We start from the raw sequence: 23,485 nt of genomic DNA on the forward strand, positions 1-23,485 counted from the left end.
TTAGACGTTCTCTGGGAAAACAGAAGTTTTCTTGTTGGGTAGACTTTTGCAGCTCCAGAGAACCATTGTCTGCCGAGATTCAGACCTTCCCGATGAGCTGCTTTACGGACGGGCAGGTTATCTGTATGCCTTGCTCTACCTGAACACGGAGATCGGTCCAGGAACTGTGTGTGAGTCGGCTATTAAAGAGGTATTGTGGGATTACTGATGACTATGGGTCTCCTCTCATCTCTACTGTTAGATCCTATCTGTAGCATTGAGTCATAGTGGTGGCTAGACTCTGCTTCTAGATAGTAGTAATTTCTTAAAGCATCTCATTAATTTAATAAATGGCTCCTGTTTTCCTTTCTAGGAATATTTTTTAAAAAGCTGTACTTCTCTTAGTTCTATATTAATTCATTTATTTTTACTGGAACCAAACAAAAGCAAATTCAAAAAGACAGAATGTTTCCCATCCAAGTACTCACCAGGCTCAACCCTGCTTAGCTTTCCAGATCAGATAAGATCGGGTGTGTTCAGGATGGTATGTGGCTGGCCCCATGGCCAAGTGGTTAAGTTTGCGCACTCCGTTTTGGTGACCCAGGGTTTAGCTGGTTCAGATCCTGGGCACAGACATGGCACCACTCATCAAGCCATGCTGAGGCAGCATCCCACATGCCACAACTAGAAGGACCCACAACTAAAAATACGCAACTATGTACTGGGGAGCTTTGGGGAGAAAAAGGAAAATAAAGTCTTTAAAAAAAGAACAAAAAAAAAGAATCACCTTAAAAAAAAAGAATGTTCATTTCTCTTTCATGAAATGTCTGAACTAGTAGGCAATCCAGGCAGGTAGGGACCCAGGTTCTTCTGTCTTGTTCTGCCATATCCTAGGGGCTTGCCCTTATCTGCGTGACCAAAGCTAGTTGAACATGTCCAACCCAGGAGTCTGGTGAGGAAGTGGAAGATAAGCAGCTTCCTTTTTAAGGCCAAGAACTAGAAGTTGCCCACCTCACTTCTGTTCACATCTCACTTCCAAAACTTAATTAAATGACTGTGTGCAGCTGTCTGTAGCTGGATACCCTGCTAAAATTTGGAACACTGTTACCAAAAGTATGAGGGGAGAGTAGATATGAGGAACAATTGGTGTCTTTGCCACTTAGCCATTCCAGATATGAAATTCTTCTTTCAGTCTAACTAAAGTCCTGCACACCACAACAGACCTCATTTCATTAGCATTTTGTAAATAAAGCCTATTCCTCCAGCCTTTCCTGGAAGATGTACCTGCCAGTCTTTTGGGGAAAACATTGCAGCTACAAAGCAACTAAGTAGGATGGTTTTTATAGGAATTTTTTTCTAGATTCTTGTAAACTGTTCATACAAAGAATTTTTCACTTCTTGGTTCAGCTTCATAATGTCCTTTTCTACTCTGAGATTATCTTCTGATTTCTCTCTGCCTGTATTAATTTATAAAATAAAGATAACAGTGTTAGCCACTAACTGCTTAAAGATTTTTAGATTATCTGTCATCTGTCTACACACACACACACACACACACACATGAAGACATTTGTTAGTGTTGATTAGACTAAAACAATAAAGGTAAGTTTTTCAGACTTCTGCTGTCTCATTATCTCTGTAGGTAGTCAGTGCTATTATTGAATCGGGCAAGATCTTGTCAAGGGAAGAAAAGAAGACTGAGCGCTGTCCCCTCTTATATCAGTGGCACAGGAAGCAGTATGTTGGAGCAGCCCATGGCATGGCTGGAATCTACTACATGTTAATGCAGGTAGGTAAGAATACTGTGAAATACTAACATGGTGACCACATTATAAAATATTAGATCAAATAGGAAAGGGGAACTGAAATTTTAGCACAAACCAAGCAGGCTGAAATAAAATAAGGATCCTACTTTGAATCATGGATACTTCAGTGCTGCGTTATGAACCCAAGCAGTGAACTGCTGATAGCACATTCTGTATGCAGTTTTATACCACATTAGCTGTCTGGTGCCCCCACTTTTCTTCTGTCCATGTCCTCCTGCTGATTGAAGTAGTTACTGTTTTAATAGGGGGAAACATGTATATATTCTACTTTGTGAATTTTCTTTATACAGTCATGTGTTGCTTAACGATGGGAGTATATTCTGAGAAATGTGTCATTAAGCGATTTTGTTGTTGTGTGAACATCATAGAGTATACTTACACAAACCTAGATGGTATAGCCTACTACACACCTAGGCTAGATGGTGCTGATCTTATGGGACTATCATCGTACATGTGGTCCATTGTTGACTGAAACGTCATTATGCAGTGTATAACTGTAGTGGAGACACACGTTTCTAAAATAACCAGAGTTCCATGTCTCATTTAAAAATGGCCCTGTTGTTCTGTACAGTTGGTAGATTGTGTGTATTTTTCCAAGAAAAATGTTTTAACAGTGACTTTTGACCCTTTTTTTTTTAAGTGATAATACCCTTAAGGGAAACATAATCATATGAGAACCACGCCAATAAAAATAACCTAATTTAGATTTAGAGGTTTAGGTTAATTTTGTTAAATATGAGGGGTTTCCTTGAGAGAAACACAAATCATGAAGTTTTCCCCTTATCTGCTTTTAAAGTGAAAAACATGGAAACCTATTTAGTAAGGCTTCTATTTGGAAGTTGATGTCAGTTTTCTTTTGATGATCACTAAGCAGTGGTATGCTAGAGCTGGCTCACAAGAGCAGTTGTGCACAGTTCTTCCCTGTCCTGTGTCTGCTGCCAGTCTGGCAGAGCAATAGAGCAGCAGTGTGACGGTGCAGCAGTGCAGCTCCTCCAAGTCCCATGGTATGGTTTCATTTGAAAGGCTGTCAGAACAATATACACAGAAACATAAAATATCACTTAAAAACAACTCTACTTTCCTGATGGCAGAATAAAGACAATTCTTCTCTTGAAAATCACCTCAAAACAGCAAAGAAAAGAGAACTAGCCCTGATGGCGTTGTGGTTTAAGTTCAGTATGCTGCACTTCGGCAGCCTGGGTTCAGTTCCTGGGTGTGGAACCGCACCACTCGTCTGTCAGTAGCCATGTTGTGGCAGTGGCTCACATAGAAGAACTAGAAGGACTTAGAACTAAAATATGCAACCATGTATTGGGGCTTTGGGGAGAAAAAACAACAACAAAGAAAAAAAACAGAAACCCAACTTTTTTGATGAAACTAGGAGACATCTGGAGCCCCATTCTACAAATATTTAGACTGAGAATAGATGAAAGAATGGCAGAGGAAGATCACACATCGATGCCTGAAGAGGAGGTTGCCAATAAGCAGCAAGCCAGTTTGTCCTGCAAAACACTGGAAGGCAGGAATTTAAAGTGCCATGTACTATTGAAGGTGCTGCCAGACATGTGTTCATATAGGGGTGAGGTCTGGGCAGCAGGAGGGCTTCCTAGAAAATCTTTACCAGATCAGTTGTACTGCTGTTAGTAAGTCCACCCTGCACAGTGAAGTGACTGACTATTCCTCCCCTAACTCCTGCTGGAGACAAAAGGAAATGGTCTGGAGGAATTAAACCAGCGGTTTTAACTCAAGAAAGCCAGGTGTAGAGGACAGTGGAACTGAAGCATAGAACTAGGGTTTGCATGAATGTCCACATGGTAAATGGTGAGACCTCCCTGCTACCACAACCAGCCTCATGCACCACCAGTTTTCTCTCAACCCAAGCAGCGTTGCCACCTCCACTTCAGATAGGGGATTGAAGTCTCTTGTTTTGGAGAAACAGCTCAGATAAAAGATTTAAAGGTATGTAGGCATTTGAAACTCCCCATTTAAAAAAGTTAGCTAGCTATCTGTGATAGTTAATGTTATGTGTTAACATGCAGGGCCACAGTGCCCAGATATTTAGTCAAACATTATTATAGATGTTTCTGTGAAGGTAGTTTGGGTGAGATTTACATTTAAATGGGTAGACTTTTAGTAACACAATTTGCCGTCCATAATATGGGTGGGCTTTGTCCACTTGTCCAATCAGTTGAAGGCCTCTCCTGAGCAAGAGGGACTTCTCCAGCACATCATGGCCTTTGGACTTCGTCTGCAACATTGAAAGAGTTGAAACCAAAAAAAGGTCTTCTGGGTCTTTAATAACTAGATAATTGAATTAATTCTAGTTTCATGTGCTCAATATTCTAGTAATTGATGCTTTATTATATTAGCCACAATACAGAGGTTTTGGAAAAATTAATGAAATGTTTTATTTTTATTTGTTTGTTTAAAGCCAGCAGCAAAAGTGGACCAAGAAATCTTAACAGAAATGGTGAAACCTAGTATTGATTATATGCGCCACAAAAGATTCCGATCTGGGAATTATCCTTCATCATTAAGCAATGAAACAGATCGATTGGTCCATTGGTGCCATGGTGCCCCGGGTGTCATCCACATGCTTATGCAAGCTTACAAGGTCAGTACTTCAGTGTGGATCACAGGCATCCCATGTTCAGAGATGTCGTTTTCACCACCAAGTTTTGGTTTGATTTTGGCAAACATACTTGATTGCAAACTAAAAACCTTTTAGAATTAATGGTTTTACAAAATAAATAGAAATTCTCATTATTTCACTATTCATCACCACTGTAGTTAGTGCTATAAGTGTATGTGTGTGTGTTTAAAAGGGTTATGTTCTATGTAAAAGAAAACCTAGCTGACAGCAGAGTAATGATTTTTATTCTAATGAGTCTTCATTAAGGCAGTTGGCAGTATTAGAACCAAAATGCTTTTTTGTTTGACTTGATATCATTTTATTTTCTTGCTTAAATAAGCCTTTATTGCTGGATTATCATTATTATTATTCAAAAGCTTTTGAATTTGTGTTTAAAATTGTTATAAAATTATTCCCAAGAGATAGGTGTGGCATTCAAATTTTTACACATACAGGGTATTACAGGAAAATAGGCACTGCCTTCACTAACTGATTCTAGTAGACTCTAGATAGATTTGGGCTCAATATTAAGAATACTGTTGATTTCTCTCCTGGACTAAGATTTGTTATGTAAGTTGAAAGCAAACAATGCTTCTTTTGTAATTCTATTTTTCTTTTAATGCATCTTTTTTTTTGGTTTTTAGTTTTTGGTTTTTTTGAGGAAGGTTAGCTCTGAGCTAACATCTGCTGCCAGTCCTCCTCTTTTTTCCTAAGGAAGACTGGCCCTGAGCTAACATCTGTGCCCATCATCTTCTACTTTATATATCAGATGCCTGCCACAGTACGGCTTGACAAGTGGTGTGTAGGTCCACACCCAGGATCCGAACCAGCAAACCCCGGGCCACCAAAGCAGAATGTGCGAACTTAACCACTGTGCCACCTGGCCGGCCCCTAATGCATCTTTATTTGTAATATTTGATGTTAGAGATTGTTGCTCATATATCAAAGTATACAACTGTAACCACAAGGAGAGGTGTTTTGGCAAAGTCTCTTAGTTTTGCAGAAATAGATGGACTTAATGGAGCAGAATTCAGATTCTACCTGAAAATAACAAAAGAACATCCATGAATCACTTTTATTTTCTCTTTGTGACTGACTATAGTAAATTATTTTTTAAATTGTGGGGAATTATCTCATGATTTAGGCTAATTTCTCAAAATTTTTTTAGTTCTTCTACAACAATAGAACCAAAAATATTCGAATAATATAAAAGTCAGGTATGAGCATCAAGAAAATCGCTCAGAAAGTTATGATATTTGGTGAGAGCAAAGCACTCTTTGGAAAATCAGAAGAACTTAGTGATTCACCTTCTTAACACTACCTCAGCTTTTAACTTAAAACAGAATTCTGTTTGAATCACTGCTTCCCCTTTTTTGAGCTTTAGAACGATTGTTGTAGCTTCAGTGACATAGACATAAGTCTGTAATATTATAAATATCCAACCATAATATCTGAACATACTATTGGCAGTACAAACTAAGGACCCTTTGATGTTCAAAACAGGTGTGACTTTGCTGAAAAGTCAAAGCTTCTGCTTGTCAGACTCCTTTTCCCCTCTCACTTTAAAGAGGATCAGCTATAGAGCTGAGCATTCCTGGTGGCTGATAATGGGGGTAGTTGGCTTTTGGGGGTCTTCTCCCCAGCCCACACCCCCACTCTAGCAGCTGAGCCTTGTGGTCAGTAAGCAGGTGATCAGGAGCCCTTCATCCTGGGCAGGTCTATTTCCATTAGCCCTGTCGACAGTCGCCTCCATCTGTTTCCACTACTGCTGTCAAAGCTCTGCTGCTGACAGGGTCACAGATGTGTCAGACCGCTACTGCCTCCAGGGCTTCTGCTCACAATACCATATAATGCCTTTCCCTGCCCAGCTGATTCCAAAACAGAAATTTCTCTCTTCTAGAAAGCATGGAGCCAAAGACATTAACATCCCATACTTAATCACTAAAATTTAATTCTGTTTACGTCAAGATTCTCAAACATGAAGAAGGGAAGGAATATCAGAATCCTTTGGGGCAGAAGGCATCAATGGTAATTTTAAAAAGCATATATAGTTTTACAATTGGAAGTAAAAGTATGTCGTCAAAGTATCTAAGTCAGTGAGTGGAGTGTGGAATTTGTGTTTGGCCAGGGCAGGGGGCAGGGCTGGGGGTGGAGGTGCAAAGCTAGAGAAACACAGCTCTAGACTATATTCTCTTGTTATTGTTCACTCAACTTAAGAGGGTCTGCATTCATCGAAGCTATGTTTTAAAGTTAGGAAGTATTTAAATTTTATGTAATAACAAGCTTTCGTTTCTCATGCTGGCATACCAAGTCATAAGTTCTTCAGGAATGCTTATGAAGGCATAAGGTTTTCAAGTATTTGAAAAAAATAGTGATATCTTTCACAAATAAAACTATAAATTGAGTCCAGATTCACTAAATTTGTTTTCCTTTCCTGTAGATGCTAATCATGTATCAGTGTTCAGAATACTCTTCTTTGTATGAACATGTATTATTTGTTAACTTAAAATTATATAGTGTTTCAGATGGTCTTGGGGAATATGTTAAGGTTTTTTTGAGGAAGATTAGCCCTGTGCTAACATCTGCTGCCAATCCTCCTCTTTTTGCTGAGGAAGACTGGCCCTGAGCTAACATCCATGTCCATCTTCCTCTATTTTATGTGGAATGCTGCCACGGTGTGGCTTGACAAGTGGTGCATAGGTCTGCACCCAGGATCTGAACTAGCAAACCCTAGGCCTCTGAAGCAGAACGTGGGAACTTAACCACTGCGTCACGGGGCAAGCCCCCCAAAAATGTCAAGATTTTAACAATATTCTGTACTATATTAAGAATTTTGTTAAATGCAAATGATTTTCTAACAAATTACACTTGTGGACCCCATAGCTGGAAGGTATTTTGATGGGTAGTTACAATCAGCTCTTGATTATCTGACAATAAATTATAGGTAGTGGTGACACACACATTCTGCCTTCCTCTAACCACACATTTGGGCCCTAGGGCATTAGCAGTTTGCATAGATTCAGCCACTATAAACAAATGCTAACAGTGATCAAATGAAATTGTATTTAGAAAGGTAAATATGCTGCCCAAGAAAACCATATAAGTCCTCCCAACATGCTATCAATGTAGTCCTTTGATTCTGTGCATTTTCAATGTCTGAAACAGCCATCCCATCCCCCTAGTGCACCCACAAGCCTACTCTGAAGATCTCAGAACAGAGCTGTTAGAAATGCGTCCTGGTGGTCAACTTTTGACTGCACGTCAGAAAATATTTTCATATAAATTATGTTCCAAAAGCTCATTTGTGAGTTGGTTATTTGAAACATGGCATGTCTTTCTAGGGGTATGTGTCAGAATCGCCTGGAGAGAATATTTCAAACTGTATTTTCATTCCTTCTTCCTAAGTATTCTTATTCCTTTCTAAGACTAAGCATCATTTATATAACTAAACCACAGTTTATCCACTTGTTTCTCAGTTGTTTCTGGTTTTTTACTATTATGACTAAGCTGCTATGAACATTCTTACACAGGTGTTTTTGTAGACATATGTTTTTATTTCTTTTGGGCCAATACCTAGGAATGGAATTGCTGCATCAGAGGGTAGGTGTATATTTAGTTTTGTAAGAAACTGACAGACCTTTTCTCAGAGTGGTTGTACCATTTTACGTTTCATCAACAAGTTACGAGAGTTCTGGTTGCTCTGCATCTTTGCCAACACTTGGTGTTAAAAGTCTTTTTAATTTTATTCTGGTGGGTATTTCATCATGGTTTTAATTTGCATCTGCCTGGTGATTAATGCTGGTAGTAGTTTTGCTTGTGTTTATGCGTCATTTTTCTGTTTTCCTTTGTCAACTGTTCATATCTTTTACTCACATTGTTTTATGCTTTTTTGTTTGTTTTTATTACTGAGTTGTAAGAATTCTTCATGTGTTCTGGTATTAGCAGTTGTATGTTTTGCAAATAATTTCTCCCAGTCTGTGGCTGGCCTAATCTCATTCTTTATGGTATCTTTTGATGAATAGAGTTTTTAATTCTCATAAAGTCTATTTTATCAGTTTTTTTTTTTTTTAAAGCTTGGCACCTGAGCTAACAACTGTTGCCAATCTTCTTTTTTTTTTCTTTTTTTCTCCCCAAATCCCCCCCAGTATGTAGTTGTATCCTTTAGTTGTGGGTCCTTCTAGCTGTGGGATGCCGCCTCAACATGGCCTGATGAGTGGTGCCATGTCCACGCCCAGGATCCAAACCAGCAAAACCTTGGGCCTCCAAAGTGGAGCACGTAAACTTAACCACTCGGCCTCGGGTCCGGCCCCTATTTTATCAGTTTTTAAAAGGGTTAATTACTTTCTGTATCTTATCTAAGAAATTTTACTTACCCTCAGGTTATACAGATAATATTCTCCTACAAGCTTCATGGATTTAGATTTTACACTTAGTAGAACTATGATCTGTCTCAAACTGAGGTTTGTTGCTACATGAGGTAAGGAGTGAGGTTCTTTTTTTCAACCATAGAGATATCTCATTGTTCCCACATCATTTGTTAGAAGGACTTTTATTTACCCCATTTGATTGATTTGATGCCTTTGTCAAAAATCAGATGACCTGGGGCTGGCCCTGTGGCCGAGTGGTTAAGTTCATCTCCACTTAGGCGGCCCAGGGTTTCACCACTTCAGATCCTGGGCGTGGATCTGGCACTGCTCGTCAAACCATGTTGAGGTGGCATCCCACATGCCACAACTAGAAGAACCTACAACTAGAGTATACAAGTCTGTGCTGGGGGGCTTTGGGGAGAAGAAGAAGGAAAAAAAAGATTAGCAACAGATGTTAGCTCAGGACCAATCTTTTAAAAAAAAGAAAAAATGTTCTCTTACTTTAGCATGTTTTTCTATCATCATGGCACTATTTTATTTTGATTACTCTAGCTTTTGTAAGTTTTGAAGTCAAGTAGTTTAGGACTTCCAACTTTGTTCTTTTTCAGAATTGCTTTGAATATTCTAGGTTCTTTGCATTTCCATGTAAATTTTAGAATCAGTTTGTCAACTTCTACAAGAGAGTCCTGTTGGGATTGTGAGTGAGATTGTATTGAATCTATATGTCAACTTTAGTAGAATTGACGTCTTAATATTAAGCCTTTTATCCACAAATATGGTATACCTCTCCATTTATTTACATTTTCTTTCATTTCTGTCAGCAGAATTTTATAGTTTTATATAGATGTCTTTATATTTACAGTGTGTCTCTTTATGGTTGGGACTTGTCTTAACAATCCAGTCTGACACTCTCAGCCTTTAATTTGGAATGTTTAGCTCATATATAGTTAATGTAATTATTTGTATGAGTGGCTTTAGCTCTGCCATTTTTCCATTTGGCTTCTTATGGCTTCGTTTTGGGATTTTTTTCCTCCTCTGTTTTCCTTTCTTGTCATTTTAGGGAGGTAGGAGAGATTAATTGAATATTTTTCTAGAATTCCATTTTAATTTCTCCATTGACTCTTTAACTGTATCTATTTGTACATTTTTTTTCCAGTGGTTGCTATAGGGATTGCAATATACATTCTTAACTTTTCACAATCTATGTAGAGTTAACATTATACCACTTTACATAAAATATAAGAAAGTAGTAAGTGTATAGTTCCTTTTAGCCCAGTTCTTTACACTATATCTCATACATGTCAACAAATCTTATAAAACCCCAATATAATGTTATCATTTTTGCTTTTTAAATAGTCCTGTGTATTTTAAAGAAATTAAGACAAACAGAACATTGGTTTTTGATATTTATTTATGTATTTCCCATTCAGTGTTCTTTATTTCTTCCTGAAGATCAGATTTCTGGTTGGTATTATTCCTATCAGTCTGAAAAACTTCCTTTAGCATTTTTTCTGGTCCAGGTTGGGTGACAACAAATTAACTTTCATTTATCTTAAACTTGTCTTTATTGCACCTCATTCTTTAAAGATATTTTTGCTGGATATAGAATTCTAGATTGACAGTCTTGTTTCCCTTTCAGTCCTTTAAAGATACTGTTCCATTTCTTTCTGGCCTCCCTTGTTTCTGATGAGCAGTTAGTTATTCTTTATCCTGTTCTCTTATATGTAGTGTGTTTTTTTCTGGAAGCTTTCAAGATTTCCTCTTAATTTTTGGTTTTCAGTTCTTTTTTATGTACTGTCAATGAAAATAATCCATAACCAATCTATAAATGAAAATTTGGGTGAGTTTATTCTGAGCTTAAATTTGAGGATTATAACCTGGGGCCTTTCTTCCTGAAGGAAGAAAGGGCACCAAAGAAGTGGGGTGCACAGAGTGGTTATATACCCCCAGAGAGGATGTTTCACATAGGATTGAAATGTCCCTTTTACAATAGTTGCGAGACTGCTCTGTCGGCACAGCAATTGATGGAAACAGCAGGTAGGTCTTCTGTCTCAGTGAACACAGCAGGGTGGCAGTGTGTTGTCTCCAGCTGAGTGGTCACAGGTGAGCTGGGTGGTCAGAGGGGAGTGCAGCAATCAGTTCCTAGCCTAAGGAAAAATGCTTATCCCTAAGGAAATGCTAATGTGGGGGGAAGTTGCACCTTTATCTCAAGGGCCTTTGTTCTGGCCATAGGAAATGTCTAAGCAGATATGCAATGCGTGCTCAATAGCCACAGTCAGGCCCTTTTGGAAAAAAGAAAGTCAGGCCGAATTAGGTTTATACCAAATGGCTTCCTCATATACTCCAATATATCCTATTGCTTACCATTTTTATTTGTCAGTACCTATGTGTATCCATTTATATTTATCCTGCTTGAAATCCCTTAAGCCTCTTAAACTTATAATTGTACCTTTCACTACATTTGGTAAATATTTGACCTTTATTTTCTAACAAGCCTCTGAGACTTTTATTTTTCTTTTCTGTAATTCAGATTGGATAATTTCTATTTATCCAGCTTCATATTCACTAATGATTTCTTCTCTTATGTCTGGTCTGCTATTAAACCTACCCAATAAATTTTTTATTTCACCTATTGATGTTTTTCCATTTCCAGAATACCTGTTTCTTTTTCATACTGCCATTTCCTCTGAGAGTTCCAAACTGTGCATTGATTATCAGATTATCAGTATAGTTTCCTTTTCATTCTTAAAGATGTTTAATAACTGTCTAAAATCCTTGTCTGTTTTCAACCTTTGAGTCATCTCAGCATTAGTCCATTTTGTAACATGAGCAGATAGGTTCAGAGAAGTCACAGTGACGTACTCAAAGTCACACGGTTAGTAGTTGTGGAAGAGGGAATCCAACCCAGTCTTCTGATTCCAGATCCTTTATGTTTTCATCTGCACTCTCTCTCCAAACTGTTTGTCATGACACTTCCCTGGGAAATTTACCATTTGAGAGAAGTATTATGGATAAACAAACAGATTTTCTGGCCAAGTTATAATTGCTACAATGTGGAGAAGACAAACCTGTGATTAAATCTTGGAGCTTTTTCCCATAATCTTTAAATTCTCAAATGTCTCACTATTAAAAGTAGCCCCACACTCAGAGCATGCATATATATGATGGTAGTGGGGGTGGGGTGGAAGTGCTACTGGTGCAGGTAAAACAAGGTGGCCTTATGGGCACACCTCTAACAGCCTCAGTCTTACAGGGCGAACAGGGACAGCAGGAAGGGAATCTCATTGGTTTCCCTTTCAACACTCACATATGCCTGGGCTACCACTAGAAAACAGCAAATCAGGTGTCTTTAGGCCTGACCTTCCTCTCAGTATGATTTCAGGACACAGCCACTAAAACAATCACTTTTCACCTATTAGCTTTGACCAAGTATTTCTTCAGGATAAGAAAAGGTGTTTCCCTTTATAGCTCATTTTAAGAGGCTTAAGATGCAAATGACAGGGTAAAGTATTTTTGCTGGCATGATAACATGGAAAGAATAAGAGTTAATGATGCTGAAGAGTACTTAGCACTTACTGTGTGCCAGGCACTGTGCTAAGATCTTCTTGTGTATTATCTTATTTTAACCCCCACTAGCCACTGAGATGAAGAACTAGTATCCTTTTATAGTTGAGAAAGCTAAGATGGAAGATATTAAGTCACTTATCTAAAACCACACTGTTAAAAGGTGACAGAATGAGATTCAAACTGAGGCAGTCTGACCCAGAGCCCACATTTCAGTTGCTTTCATAACTCAGTCTTGCTTCTGACACTGAGTAGATTGTACATCGGGAGAGTGGCTGAAATGCAAATATGCCTCTTTTTCGCCCACTACAGACACTGATCATAGTTCAGCCTTTTTTTTTTGTTCCTTCAGCTTCAGAGCCTTCTCAACTGGGTGCCCAGAAGATCACTACATATTGGACACAAGAAGATGAGTCCTATTTGTCATCCCCAAGGACATCATCTCTCATGACCTTTTTGACTCTAATTTATTGTCTAAAACTCATTTGCACTAGGTTGGAATGAGTTAAACAGGTGAAGATTACTAATAACAGATTCTGAGGAAAGGACCAGAGAAACAAAATAAATGAAACGTGAGAAGAATATTTAAAAGGGAATGTAGGGAGGCAAAACAGACAGCTTCCTCTTGCCAGGCATTTGCCTTCCCTGCACCTGCATACCAACCACTTGATGGAGACGGTGCCATTAAATTCTGCAACCCAGCCTGCCTACTCCTGGGATTGTGGAAAGCTCTGCGCAGGCCTCCTTGTGATGGGTGCCAGATCTTGAGGTCTTGTTGACATGTGGCTGACCTGGGACATGGAGTATTCTTGACCTAGATGACAGGACATCGTGGAATCATCATTCCCTCAGCTGCCTCCTACATGAGCAGAAGTTTTAGAGCTACAGGGTGTGTGCTCCAGGAAGCACAGAGTGGTTTCTTTGTGACAAGACATCTTACCAAAGAGATCTGGTAGCTTTCATTTTAATTTTTTGAACTAAGTTTTAGAGTTACTTTTGTAAAACTGTGAACTAGAAGGACAGGGGAATAGATGGACAGATTGAGATTGTAAGGTACTCCAGTGTGGGGTTGCTTGTGTGTCTGTTTGTTTTTTATCCCCAGTGCATTTCAGGTTTCCTAATGCCATGCAATTTTCTAACCAGCAAGGAAAAATACTTTGCTAACTCTTTATTGAAAACATCTTTTTAACTCTGCCTTGTTGTTCATCATCTAGGTTTTTAAGGAGGAGAAGTACTTGAAAGATGCCATGGAGTGCAGTGATGTGATTTGGCAGCGAGGTTTGCTACGGAAGGGCTATGGGATCTGCCATGGGACTTCCGGAAATGGCTACTCTTTCTTGTCCCTTTACCATCTCACGCAGGATAGAAAGTACCTCTACCGAGCTTGTAAGGTAAGGACACTTCTATCCAGACAACTGCTGAACACTCCAGAACATTCACAAAGTCCAAAAGTACAGCTTCTTTCCTTCTCCTAACCTGTTTCTCCCAACTGTGCAGTTTCTTCTGTTTCTTTTGGCGCAGCCTTGTCCCTAGTTTCTCTGTGCCACAGTGATCCTGCCTATAAAATGGGGCTTTGAAATGGAAATGAGTTCTGAGGACACAAGTTCTGGAGTCACACTACCTCATTAGAATTCCTCTGTGCCATTTATTAGCTTTATGACTCTGGGTATGTTTTTCCTTCAAGCCTCAGTTTCTTCATCTGTAAAAATAGGGGGGAAATACTACCCATCTCTTCTTGTTCCAAGAAGAATGATCTGAGATAATGTGCAGATGATCTATAATTGCCCCTACTTAAAATTCAATGGTTTCCCATTGCACTGTGAACAAAACCCACAGTCCTCCCCCGAGTTTACAGAGCCCTGTATGCTTTGGCCTTCCCCTGTTTCTCCCCCTGCATCACTTCGTCATATCCCTCTTTTGAGCCCACCACATTCCATGCTACAGCCATGCTGCCCCCACCTCTCCACAGGGTGGAGCATGCCACACTGTCCTCTTTGAACCTTTTATTAGCTGTTTCATCCGTCAAGAATGCCCTTCCCCTGAAATTTGTATGGCAATCCTCACCATTCCAGTCTCAGCTTATATGATGTTCTTAGGGCCTCTGAGATCTCCCAAGTAAAAGAATCAGTCATTCAACTTGTATTTCTGCTTGTTTCTTGAGTATGTTGCACCAGTAGAATATAAGCTCCATGATCTTATTTGTCTAGGTCACTACCCTACACCAGTGCTGGCACCAAGTGGAATAATAATAAATGTGTATTGAATGTGTGAAAATGAATGGCACAAAGCAAGACTCAGTAAATGTTTTCTAGTGAATTTTTTACTATACACATTTCACAAAATATAGTTTTATAGATATGGAAAAAAGGTTGAAAGAAAATACTCCAAAATGTTTACAATGACTCTTGATAATGGAGGCATTATTGGTGACTTATTCTTTATATTTTCTGGACAGTGAACATCTGTTACTATTATGAAACCTTTTCTCAACCCGAATATAAGAGACCCCTTCCCTGTCTAAGGGAATAGACCCCTGAGACACATGCCTGCTGTAGTACCCAAACTCACAAAGAGGCACATGCAGAAGAGAGCAGATGCCTAACCTGGACGTTTTAGGGGGTTCAGATGACATTTAGGCCAAGACCTAAAGGATAGCTAGAAATTTAGCAGAGAGGGATGAGTAAAACTGTTAAAAGGAGAAGAAACTACTTGTCCCAAGGCCTGGAGGTGTGAGGCACCCAGGCAGACCGTATGAAGTTCATGTGGCCGGAGCAGAGCAGAAGATAGAGAGGTGAGGAGCAGCCCAATTTGTTAATAATCATCAGAGTAGATGGTTCAGTAAATCTGAGGAATTGGGAAAGACTTTTGGAGGGTGAGACACAGCTAATTTTTTAAAGATGAAGAGTTTTTCAGGTGGACAGGAAGAGGTGGCCTGGGGAGGGGGAGCACATTCCTGATAGGAGGATAGTTCCTGCACAGCCACAGAGGCATGGAACAGCTCCATGATCCTGAAACTGTATACCTCAGTGTTGGGATAGAGCAGAGGTCAAAAGGTGAAGTCAGACAGGTGGGCAGAGGCCAAAGGAGGTTAGTCCTTTTCTGTAGTCAGGAGTTTTCAACCTGGTTACACCTTAGAACCACGGGAAAACTTTCAAAGAGAGCTTGGAGCCACCCCAGACCACGTCAGTGAGGGGCCGGGCTCCACAGGTGGTTCTCATAACCAGCCCATGTGAGTGCTGATCTGGAGGGGTATGTAAGCCGTGGCCAGACTCCCCATTAGAAACAGTGCCGGGTCACGGGAAAGAATGAGAGTGAGGTTAGGTTTCCTCAAATTGTTATTTAATAATTAACACAAGAAATGTTGAGTTGTGAACCAAAGCATTGGCTGTGATAGTAAAGAGGAGAGATTTAGAAACACTTAGGATGTTGAGCCCACAGAATTTATTGGGGTTTTTTTCAATGTGGAAAAGATGGAAATATCTGAATGTCTTCCTATCATCTGACTAGGGAAACTAGATAGATGATACATCAGACACGCTAAGAGAGGGAGCAGATTTGGAGGGTAGAAAGCAAAATAAGTTTTATTTTATATGTGCTGAATTTGATATTCTTTGTTTATTACTTATGATTCTTTGTATACAAATGACAAGGAAATTAAGTTAGCTTAAGCAAAAAAGAGAAAGTTATTATAATGATATAAAAATCCCATTGATGAGGCTTAAGAAGGAAGGGTCAGGGAGCTCAAGGGAAACTGCTGAGAGCTGAGGGAGGAGTTTTAAAGATGAAGAAGGTGGTCAGGCAGCAGTGCTCCAGGCAGTGGAGTAGACAGGGAACTGTGGCGAGAGAGCAACAAAGTGCAGGTTGAGTTTCCCAGGAGTGGGACTAAGAATGGCTGGGACCAGATGAAGCTGAGTGGTTTCCAGGTAAGGCCAGAGAAGCAGCCAGGGAAGCCAGTAGCTGATTCTGAATGCAGTTTCAGAGCCAGGGTTTTTAATCTGGATAGAGCAAGTGTTTCAAGTTACTTCAGGAATGATCACCTGTAAAGGCAGGAGGAGGCAGGTGCCTAGAAAAGACAGAAGGTGGTGGTTGTTTGTTTTCTACTTCAGTCTTCCCTACAACCTTCTGAGGTAGGTATCGCCTTACAGGTGAGGAAGCAGGCATAGAGAAGTGACATAACTTGCCAGGCTTCTCCCAGCTGAGAAGGGGTGGCTGGAGTCCCTCCCAGAGCCCGCTCTCCTAATTTCTCTACTGCCCAGAATCTTCTTTCTCTGATTCTTAGCGACATCATTGCAGTGTCTTATTTGTTGCCTTTTCACCGAGTCAAATCTCCACTCTTAAAAATAAATACCTTTTTTCTTAGTTTGCAGAGTGGTGTCTAGAATATGGAGCACATGGGTGCCGCATTCCTGACAGACCCTATTCTCTTTTTGAAGGTAAGACTGAGGAAACGAGTCCAAGTGTAAATATCTGAGTGAGTGGATCTGGTGCTCCTGTCTCTTGGGACTAGCAGTGTTACATTCACTCTTCCTAGAGTTGTAACTCCACAATTCTCAAAAAGCTGTGAGCAAAATTGTATCGTTTCTTTACCTTACCTATTTTGTGCTCCTGTGAATGTCTTCCAAGTGTTTTTAGATCTTTTGTGAAATATATACGCAGACAGAGCATAGAATGTTTGCAGCCCGGTAAACAGAAGAAATAACAAGTTTACTCCTCTGCATTTCATCTGTAATCTTGTGTTTTTCCTGTGATCTGTTCACAGGAAACCTAGTAATTTATTTAAATATATTTAATTATTTAAGTTAGGGAAAGAGGTATAACCAATGTTAGTAACTAGAAATGTTAATAGTTAAAAAACAAGAGAATATTGAAGACAGCAAATACAACATTTACAGTCTGCTGCAGGCACAATATATAGAATATAATTCAGGAAAACAAAATAGAAGTCCTGCAAAGAGACTCATGTATTTTTTATATTATGTGTTTATATGTGTGTGTGTGTGTGTGTATGAACTGGATAATTTGTAACATAGGCCACAAAAATCAAAGGGCAAAGGTTGAATGATGTTAGGATAAATTGATGATAACTTTTAATTACTTTAGAGCCACATCTGATACTAATTCCAAAATAAACTTCAGAAAGAATAAATGATTGAATGTTTTTTTAAATATCAAATAGTAGATGGGTGTTTAATTTAGTCAAATGCTTTTCTGTATCAGTTGATAAGATCATATGATCTTTTTTCTTCTCTAGGCTATTAATATTGTGGGTTACATTGGTTGATTTTCAAATATTAAGCCAGCCTTGCATCTCTAGAATAAATCTGACTTGGTCATAGTTTACAATTCTTTTTAAACGTTGCAGAATTGTATTGACCCATATTTTGCTCAGGATTTTTGCATCTGTGTTCATGAGGAATACTGGCCTTTAGTTTTTCTTTTTTGTACTATCTTTGGTTTTGGTGTCAGGGTAATACTGAACTAATAAACTGTACTGAGAAATATCCTCTCCTTTTCTGTTTTCTGTAACAGATTGTGCATTAATTGGTGGAATAATTGGTGTTAATTCTAATTTAAATGTTTGGTAGAATTCTCCAGTGAAAGCTTCTGGATTTCTTGTTTGGGAGTTTTAGAATTATAAGTTCAATTTGTTTAATAGTTTATAGGGCTGTTCAAGTTATCTATTTCATATTCGGTGAGTTTTGTAGTTTGTATTTTCGAGATATTGCTCCATTTTACCTGTGGTGTCAAATTTATGTGTGTAAAGCTGTGGTAGTATTGCTTTATTACCCTTTTGATGTCTGAATTTTCTGTAGTGATATGCCCTGTTTTATTTCTTAATTTATTTTTTAATCACATAATCGAAATATAGGCAGAAAATAGAGCATTTGTCATTATCTTTCGCAGAATAAGATCTTTCTAATATTCAAAGAAATCATAATGAAAAAATATTTCTCAGAATAAAAATTTTAGACTTTTATATCATAAAAATGCAATGTGTTTGCATCAGATGTACCAGAGTAATACCTGAACTCTAAATCGAGTTCATTCAAAAATTCTAGTTTATAATGGCAACTTCAAAGCCCCACTAGGTAAAAATCTTTGAATGTACAGCTCCCTAAAGACTGGGAAGTCATTAGATTCATTTGTTTCCCTGTGCCTCGCAAGGGCTGTTAGTACGCACTAACTGGATTCTTGTAGGCTGGTGGAGAGTAGTTATACTGAATGTCCATGTGGAGGCCACTAGGTAGGCAGGGTTGCTGACACCTGTGACACCTCCTGCAAGAGCTCTCTCCTGCCCAAGTGCTCCAACCAGGTGGACCTGCTGTCCCATCCCACCAAACAAAAACTCAGGGGTCATTTCGGCATGGCCTTCTCTAGGGCCCTTCCTGAAACTACAGGGTCACTGCCTATCTCTAATGGGTTCTAATTGGTCACTGGTTTTCAGAGTTTTTAAATAAGCTGCTGGAACCCTTTCTTCAAACATGAACTTATAGGGAAGGCTGGGAGCAACCCAAATGTAGCAAAACAGGTACCGACACACACAAAACATGAACATCACAAAAACATTGAGGGAAGAAGCCAGACACAACAGGTTATGTACTATGTGGTTCCGTTCCTATGACTTTCTGAAACAGGCAACACTAATCTGTGGTGGGGATGATGGCAAGACAGACTGGAGAGGGATCCACAGGGACTTCCTCGGGGAGATGATAGAGGTAGTCCATCGCTTGACAGGGTGTGGTTTATACAGGGTGTGTGCCTTTGTCACAACTCAGTTAAGTACACCGAAGACCTGTGCGTGTCATTGTATGTAAATTTTACATCAAAAGAAAAACTACAAATGACAGACACCCAACAGGGGAGGAATTGTGCTGATTGGAGAGGGAGGTAGAGTCCTGGAGGCTGGAGTGGCTGGTGGCTTCCCTCGCCCCACCCTCACCCCCTCCTCAAGAGCCTCTGGATGTCCTCAAGCAAGAACCTGCTTGGTTCCTGCAGTGATTTTGGGTGGGATTTTGACCAAAGCAAATAAAGTTTGTTTTAAAATAATATTCTTAAAACTTAAAGAAGCTATAAAATGCAACTTTTTGTTTGGAATAAGAATATAAAAGCTCTGAGAGAGGAAGTTTTGTATGTTGAAATATCATAATAGCAGCACCCATAAATTTTGGTAGTTTGATCTCATGATTCTGTGAGATCATCTTAAAGTTTCAAGATACAAGATTAAAGCCCAGAAACCAATTTTTTAAAAATAGGATTGTACAAAAACTGATATCATTACCTGCTGGGTGCTAATGTAAGGATTTCTTTCCTTTTTTTATAAAATCGTCTTTAAAGTCCTGAACACTGTTTCCCACATGCTTACAGCCCCAGTAAAGGAAATGATTACAGATCACTGTGTGTCAGACTTGCCCCTCCTGTCTGTCTTAACAGGATCCACATTTTACATTGCAGGCATGGCTGGCGCGATTCACTTTCTCTCTGACGTCCTCGTTCCGGAGACATCACGGTTTCCAGCGTTTGAACTTGGCTCTTCACAGAGAGACAAAAAGGTGCAAAAAGACTACTAAGACACCTGTTTGGACCAAAAGACACCAGATTGCTTAGTGCGTGACACAGAACCAACTGTGAATCCTGAAAGGGGGAAAAAAGGAGAAGTAGACACCGTCACAGGCCCACTTGTGTTGCCAAGACCCTCAAGTTAGAGCATGAGTGACAGAAACCATCCCATCAGCGTTGTGTGACAGTGTTCCCCTTACTGGTGTAAAATATGAATTCTTCACATCCAGTTCAGTGTAGTGTTGCATGTTTCTTGGTACTTGTTGTCTGTAGGGGTAAGTTGTTCTAAACGGAAAACTCTCCTCTTTCTGTGAGCCTGGAGCTGACCATGCCTGAGAGCATGGCACAGCCTCTTCTCTGTATATAGTATCTAAAGTGGGATGGCTTTGATATTGACACACAGTGAATAGTTGGGTGGTGTCTCTTCTGTATCAGAAAGGTGCTCTAGGGTGATATCCTACTGATAATGCTTTTTCAGCATTTTCTGTGGGAACCTTTCAGATGAGCAAGAGGGAAAGACCACTCCAAAAATTGAAAAGAAACACAACAGATAAGAGGGGGTTTTACTGGAATGGTTGAGGGGGTAAGCCTTTCCACAAGGAAGTTGAATGCTCCCTCTGTGTCTTGCGTTCACCTTAGTGCTTTTACAAAGCCACAGAGGGTGCATTGCAGCCACTCTCAGCAGAGGAATCAGGCACTTGGTGTGAAGTTCCGAAGGCTCTTTGCAGTCCACAGCAGCAGTGCCCAGGGAGTGGACTTCATGACAGCAGGACAACACCCCAGGGAAGGCTTTTCATGACCACATTGTAAATCAAGTAGCAGTGACCATGCGTTGGCAATTCTAGAGTCTATGTACATTATTAAAACAGGCTGAGCCTCAGTTTTATCAACATCCCAGCTTATTATTATAAGTTCAGTGGCTGCAATTCCAGATACCTGATAAGCAGAAAGATTCAACTGTTCCCATGTCTCTGCAATTAAACTTATTTCAAAATTTAGTAAGTTATCAAAAGTATAAATTTGGGGTTATTTTTTTGTCCACTATTTGGGTGATAAAGTCTCACATTTGGTGAAATGTATTAAGCATAAAAGTACTAGTTTGCATTTGTCCATATGGGAAACATAATCTTCTAACCAAGAAAATCGTGGTATTCTCTGTCTGACATTTTTTATTTAAAATATGGGCGTTAATGTAGATTGGCATAAGTTTTTAAAAGAGTTTTGTCATCACATTACCAGTGGTCTAGGACTTTTACGTGTGTCTATCTTATGAGCTAAGGCCTGGGTTATAAAAGACAGGATAGGTCTCTCTGATGTCTGGTCCTTGTTTGCAAGGGACAGTCTAGACATTTGTTAGCCCTTGTTTCCACTTCTTTGATAAGGGAGAAAGAAGAACATCAACATGGAAGACAAATATCCTTCATGCATGCAGTTCTTAGGATTTTGGGGGCTGACACCCTAACATATGACCTTCAGTTTCTAAGTGATGCCTCATGAAACTCTTCATTGCAGATACGCTTGTTTCCAAGCCATGACTATTTTCTTCCAAGTAGGTTGACAACTTCTGTGGGTGTAAATCCCCTTGGTTATATTCTAACCGACTTCTGGGCCTAGTAATATGCTTCTCAGGCAGCCCTTGTTAACCTGAAGGCGGAATATACTGTCATGAGTAAGCTGAGGGGTCTGTTTGGCAGAAGAGCTCATGTGATATCAGCACTGCTTCCTCCTCCCCATGCACCTCATCCATACCACACAGGACAGAGCGTATAGTGAGTTCCTGCCTGCTTCACCCATGGCTGCCCTCAAGGCTTCGGCTCAAAGTTGTGCCCAAGCTGTCTCATTTCTCAGGGGAAGCCGGGAGTCCTGCCCAGGAATCACCCTGAGGCCCCCCCATACAGCCTGTCTCAGCAAGAGGGAGGCAGCTCATGGAAGCCCTGATTCTGGCCACATATCTCCAGACCAGAAACAGTGAGGGTGACTCCTAGTTATCTGGGTGTCTCGCCATGTATTTTCATACTTGTTAGGCTTGTTTCTGACTAACACACTAAAGGGAAGATAAAATACTTGTGGAATAAATGGAGGAGATTTTATTTACAGGGTTTTTTTTTTTAAGGTCAGCTGGATTGATGCCTTCATACTTACCCACTAGATGTTAACAGATGTGTAGCTTTGTTATTCTATATGAACTCACTTCCTAGGGTCTGTTACATGGTCCACTACATAATGTTCCAGCTCTCAGTCCCTGTGGCAGAGGAGAAGTGGCATGTACTTCAAAGAACAGAAGACCTACAGAAGTCAGTTTAATAGTTCTAAGTGTCTGAATTCTGACCTCAGAACATCTCACCATGATTTCTTGGATTTGTTTGTGTCCTCCAAGATGTGTCTAAATTTTAAAAATATGTATATGCACAATACCATTTTAAAATTTGAAAGGAAAAAAATTGATGTCCACAAAAAGTGTGTGTGGTTCTTTGGTTTTGTTAGTAAAGACAATTTTGTGGTGATAACTTGTAGGATGTTCATTTGTTCTCACTTCTCTGCCTTTGAGAGTGACGTTGGTTAGGAGTATTAGTCACTGTTCCGAAGATTTCATTCTTCACTTAAAAATATTGCCATTGCTCATGTTATGATGTAATAAGTAATTCATTAGAATGATAGCTTTAGGTCCCTACACATGCATTCTCTTTTAATTCCAACCTGAAACCTGGGTAATTGAGCTTGCATTGTGTGACAGGCCTTCACACTCACTGTCGTCCTTAGTGATGACAGCACTGCTGGAGGTGGGCACTGTTATTATCACTGTTTTACAAATGAAAAAACTGATGGCCTTGCCTACGGTCACAGCTAGAATGAGGGACAGTCCAGAAGCCCATGGTCATACTTCTACCCTTCATGCAGTACCTCTTCCCTTCCATTCTGGATACACAAGGTAGAAAAGTGAAACCTGGGAGAGGCCCTGTGACTTGATAAGGAGCATGAGACTGGGAAATGGAGGAGCAGGGACTCATGAAGGCTTCTTCCTCTGTCCTTGTCACCTGTGCTACCCAACCACCTTTGTGGCTAAGAGGGATCCTCTAACCTTATTCATTGCAATTGTGCAATTGCTTTCAACTTTGTAAGGCAGTTTCACATCTGTTACTTCATTTGCTGAATTCACAAAAGCAGCGATCCAAATTGAAAGTCCATGTTCCCTAAACATTTTTACAGACTTTCCTTCCTCCATTCCAGACTCTTTGCTGCAGCTTTGAGAGGTCTTTCCTTTCATGGGCCTCAAGTCTGGCACGAGGCTGGGTGTGTAGTGGGGATGGGGCCATGGGTGATCTTCAGGAGTCTATGAACCCGCTAAATTGTGTGAAAAGTTTTATGTGCATATGTGTATGAATATTTATCTGGAGAGGGTTCCTAGTTTTCATCAGAGCTTCCAAGTAGTCTGTGACCCAAAAAGGGTAACAAGTGTCAGATTCCTGGGGTAAAGAATGGATTTTGGCAAGCTGGGCCTCAAAACAAGGAGCAGGGATGCTGTGGCAGATGGGCATGGCGAGGGTATCTGGAATCAGGAG

The 23,485-nt window shown here is 39.9% G+C and overlaps 1 protein-coding gene across 5 annotated transcripts in view; it reads left to right on the forward strand.

Annotated features, from left to right (window-relative positions):
• The window catches only part of LANCL2 (LanC like glutathione S-transferase 2), a 97,785-nt gene extending 75,353 nt beyond the window's left edge, over positions 1-22,432 (forward strand). For all 5 annotated transcript variants that reach the window (XM_023639069.2, XM_070264451.1, XM_070264452.1 and 2 more), the window contains 6 exons: positions 43-190; positions 1,622-1,768; positions 4,237-4,419; positions 13,583-13,759; positions 16,729-16,801; positions 19,821-22,432. In XM_023639069.2, the coding sequence (XP_023494837.1) occupies positions 43-190; positions 1,622-1,768; positions 4,237-4,419; positions 13,583-13,759; positions 16,729-16,801; positions 19,821-19,936 (844 nt within the window). In that variant the 3' untranslated portion in view covers positions 19,937-22,432. The remainder of the gene's footprint in view (positions 1-42; positions 191-1,621; positions 1,769-4,236; positions 4,420-13,582; positions 13,760-16,728; positions 16,802-19,820) is intronic.
• The last annotated feature ends 1,053 nt before the right edge of the window (positions 22,433-23,485 follow it).

Source organism: Equus caballus, chromosome 4 (assembly GCF_041296265.1).
Source record: "Equus caballus isolate H_3958 breed thoroughbred chromosome 4, TB-T2T, whole genome shotgun sequence".
In the NCBI taxonomy this organism is placed as follows: Eukaryota; Metazoa; Chordata; class Mammalia; order Perissodactyla; family Equidae; genus Equus; species Equus caballus.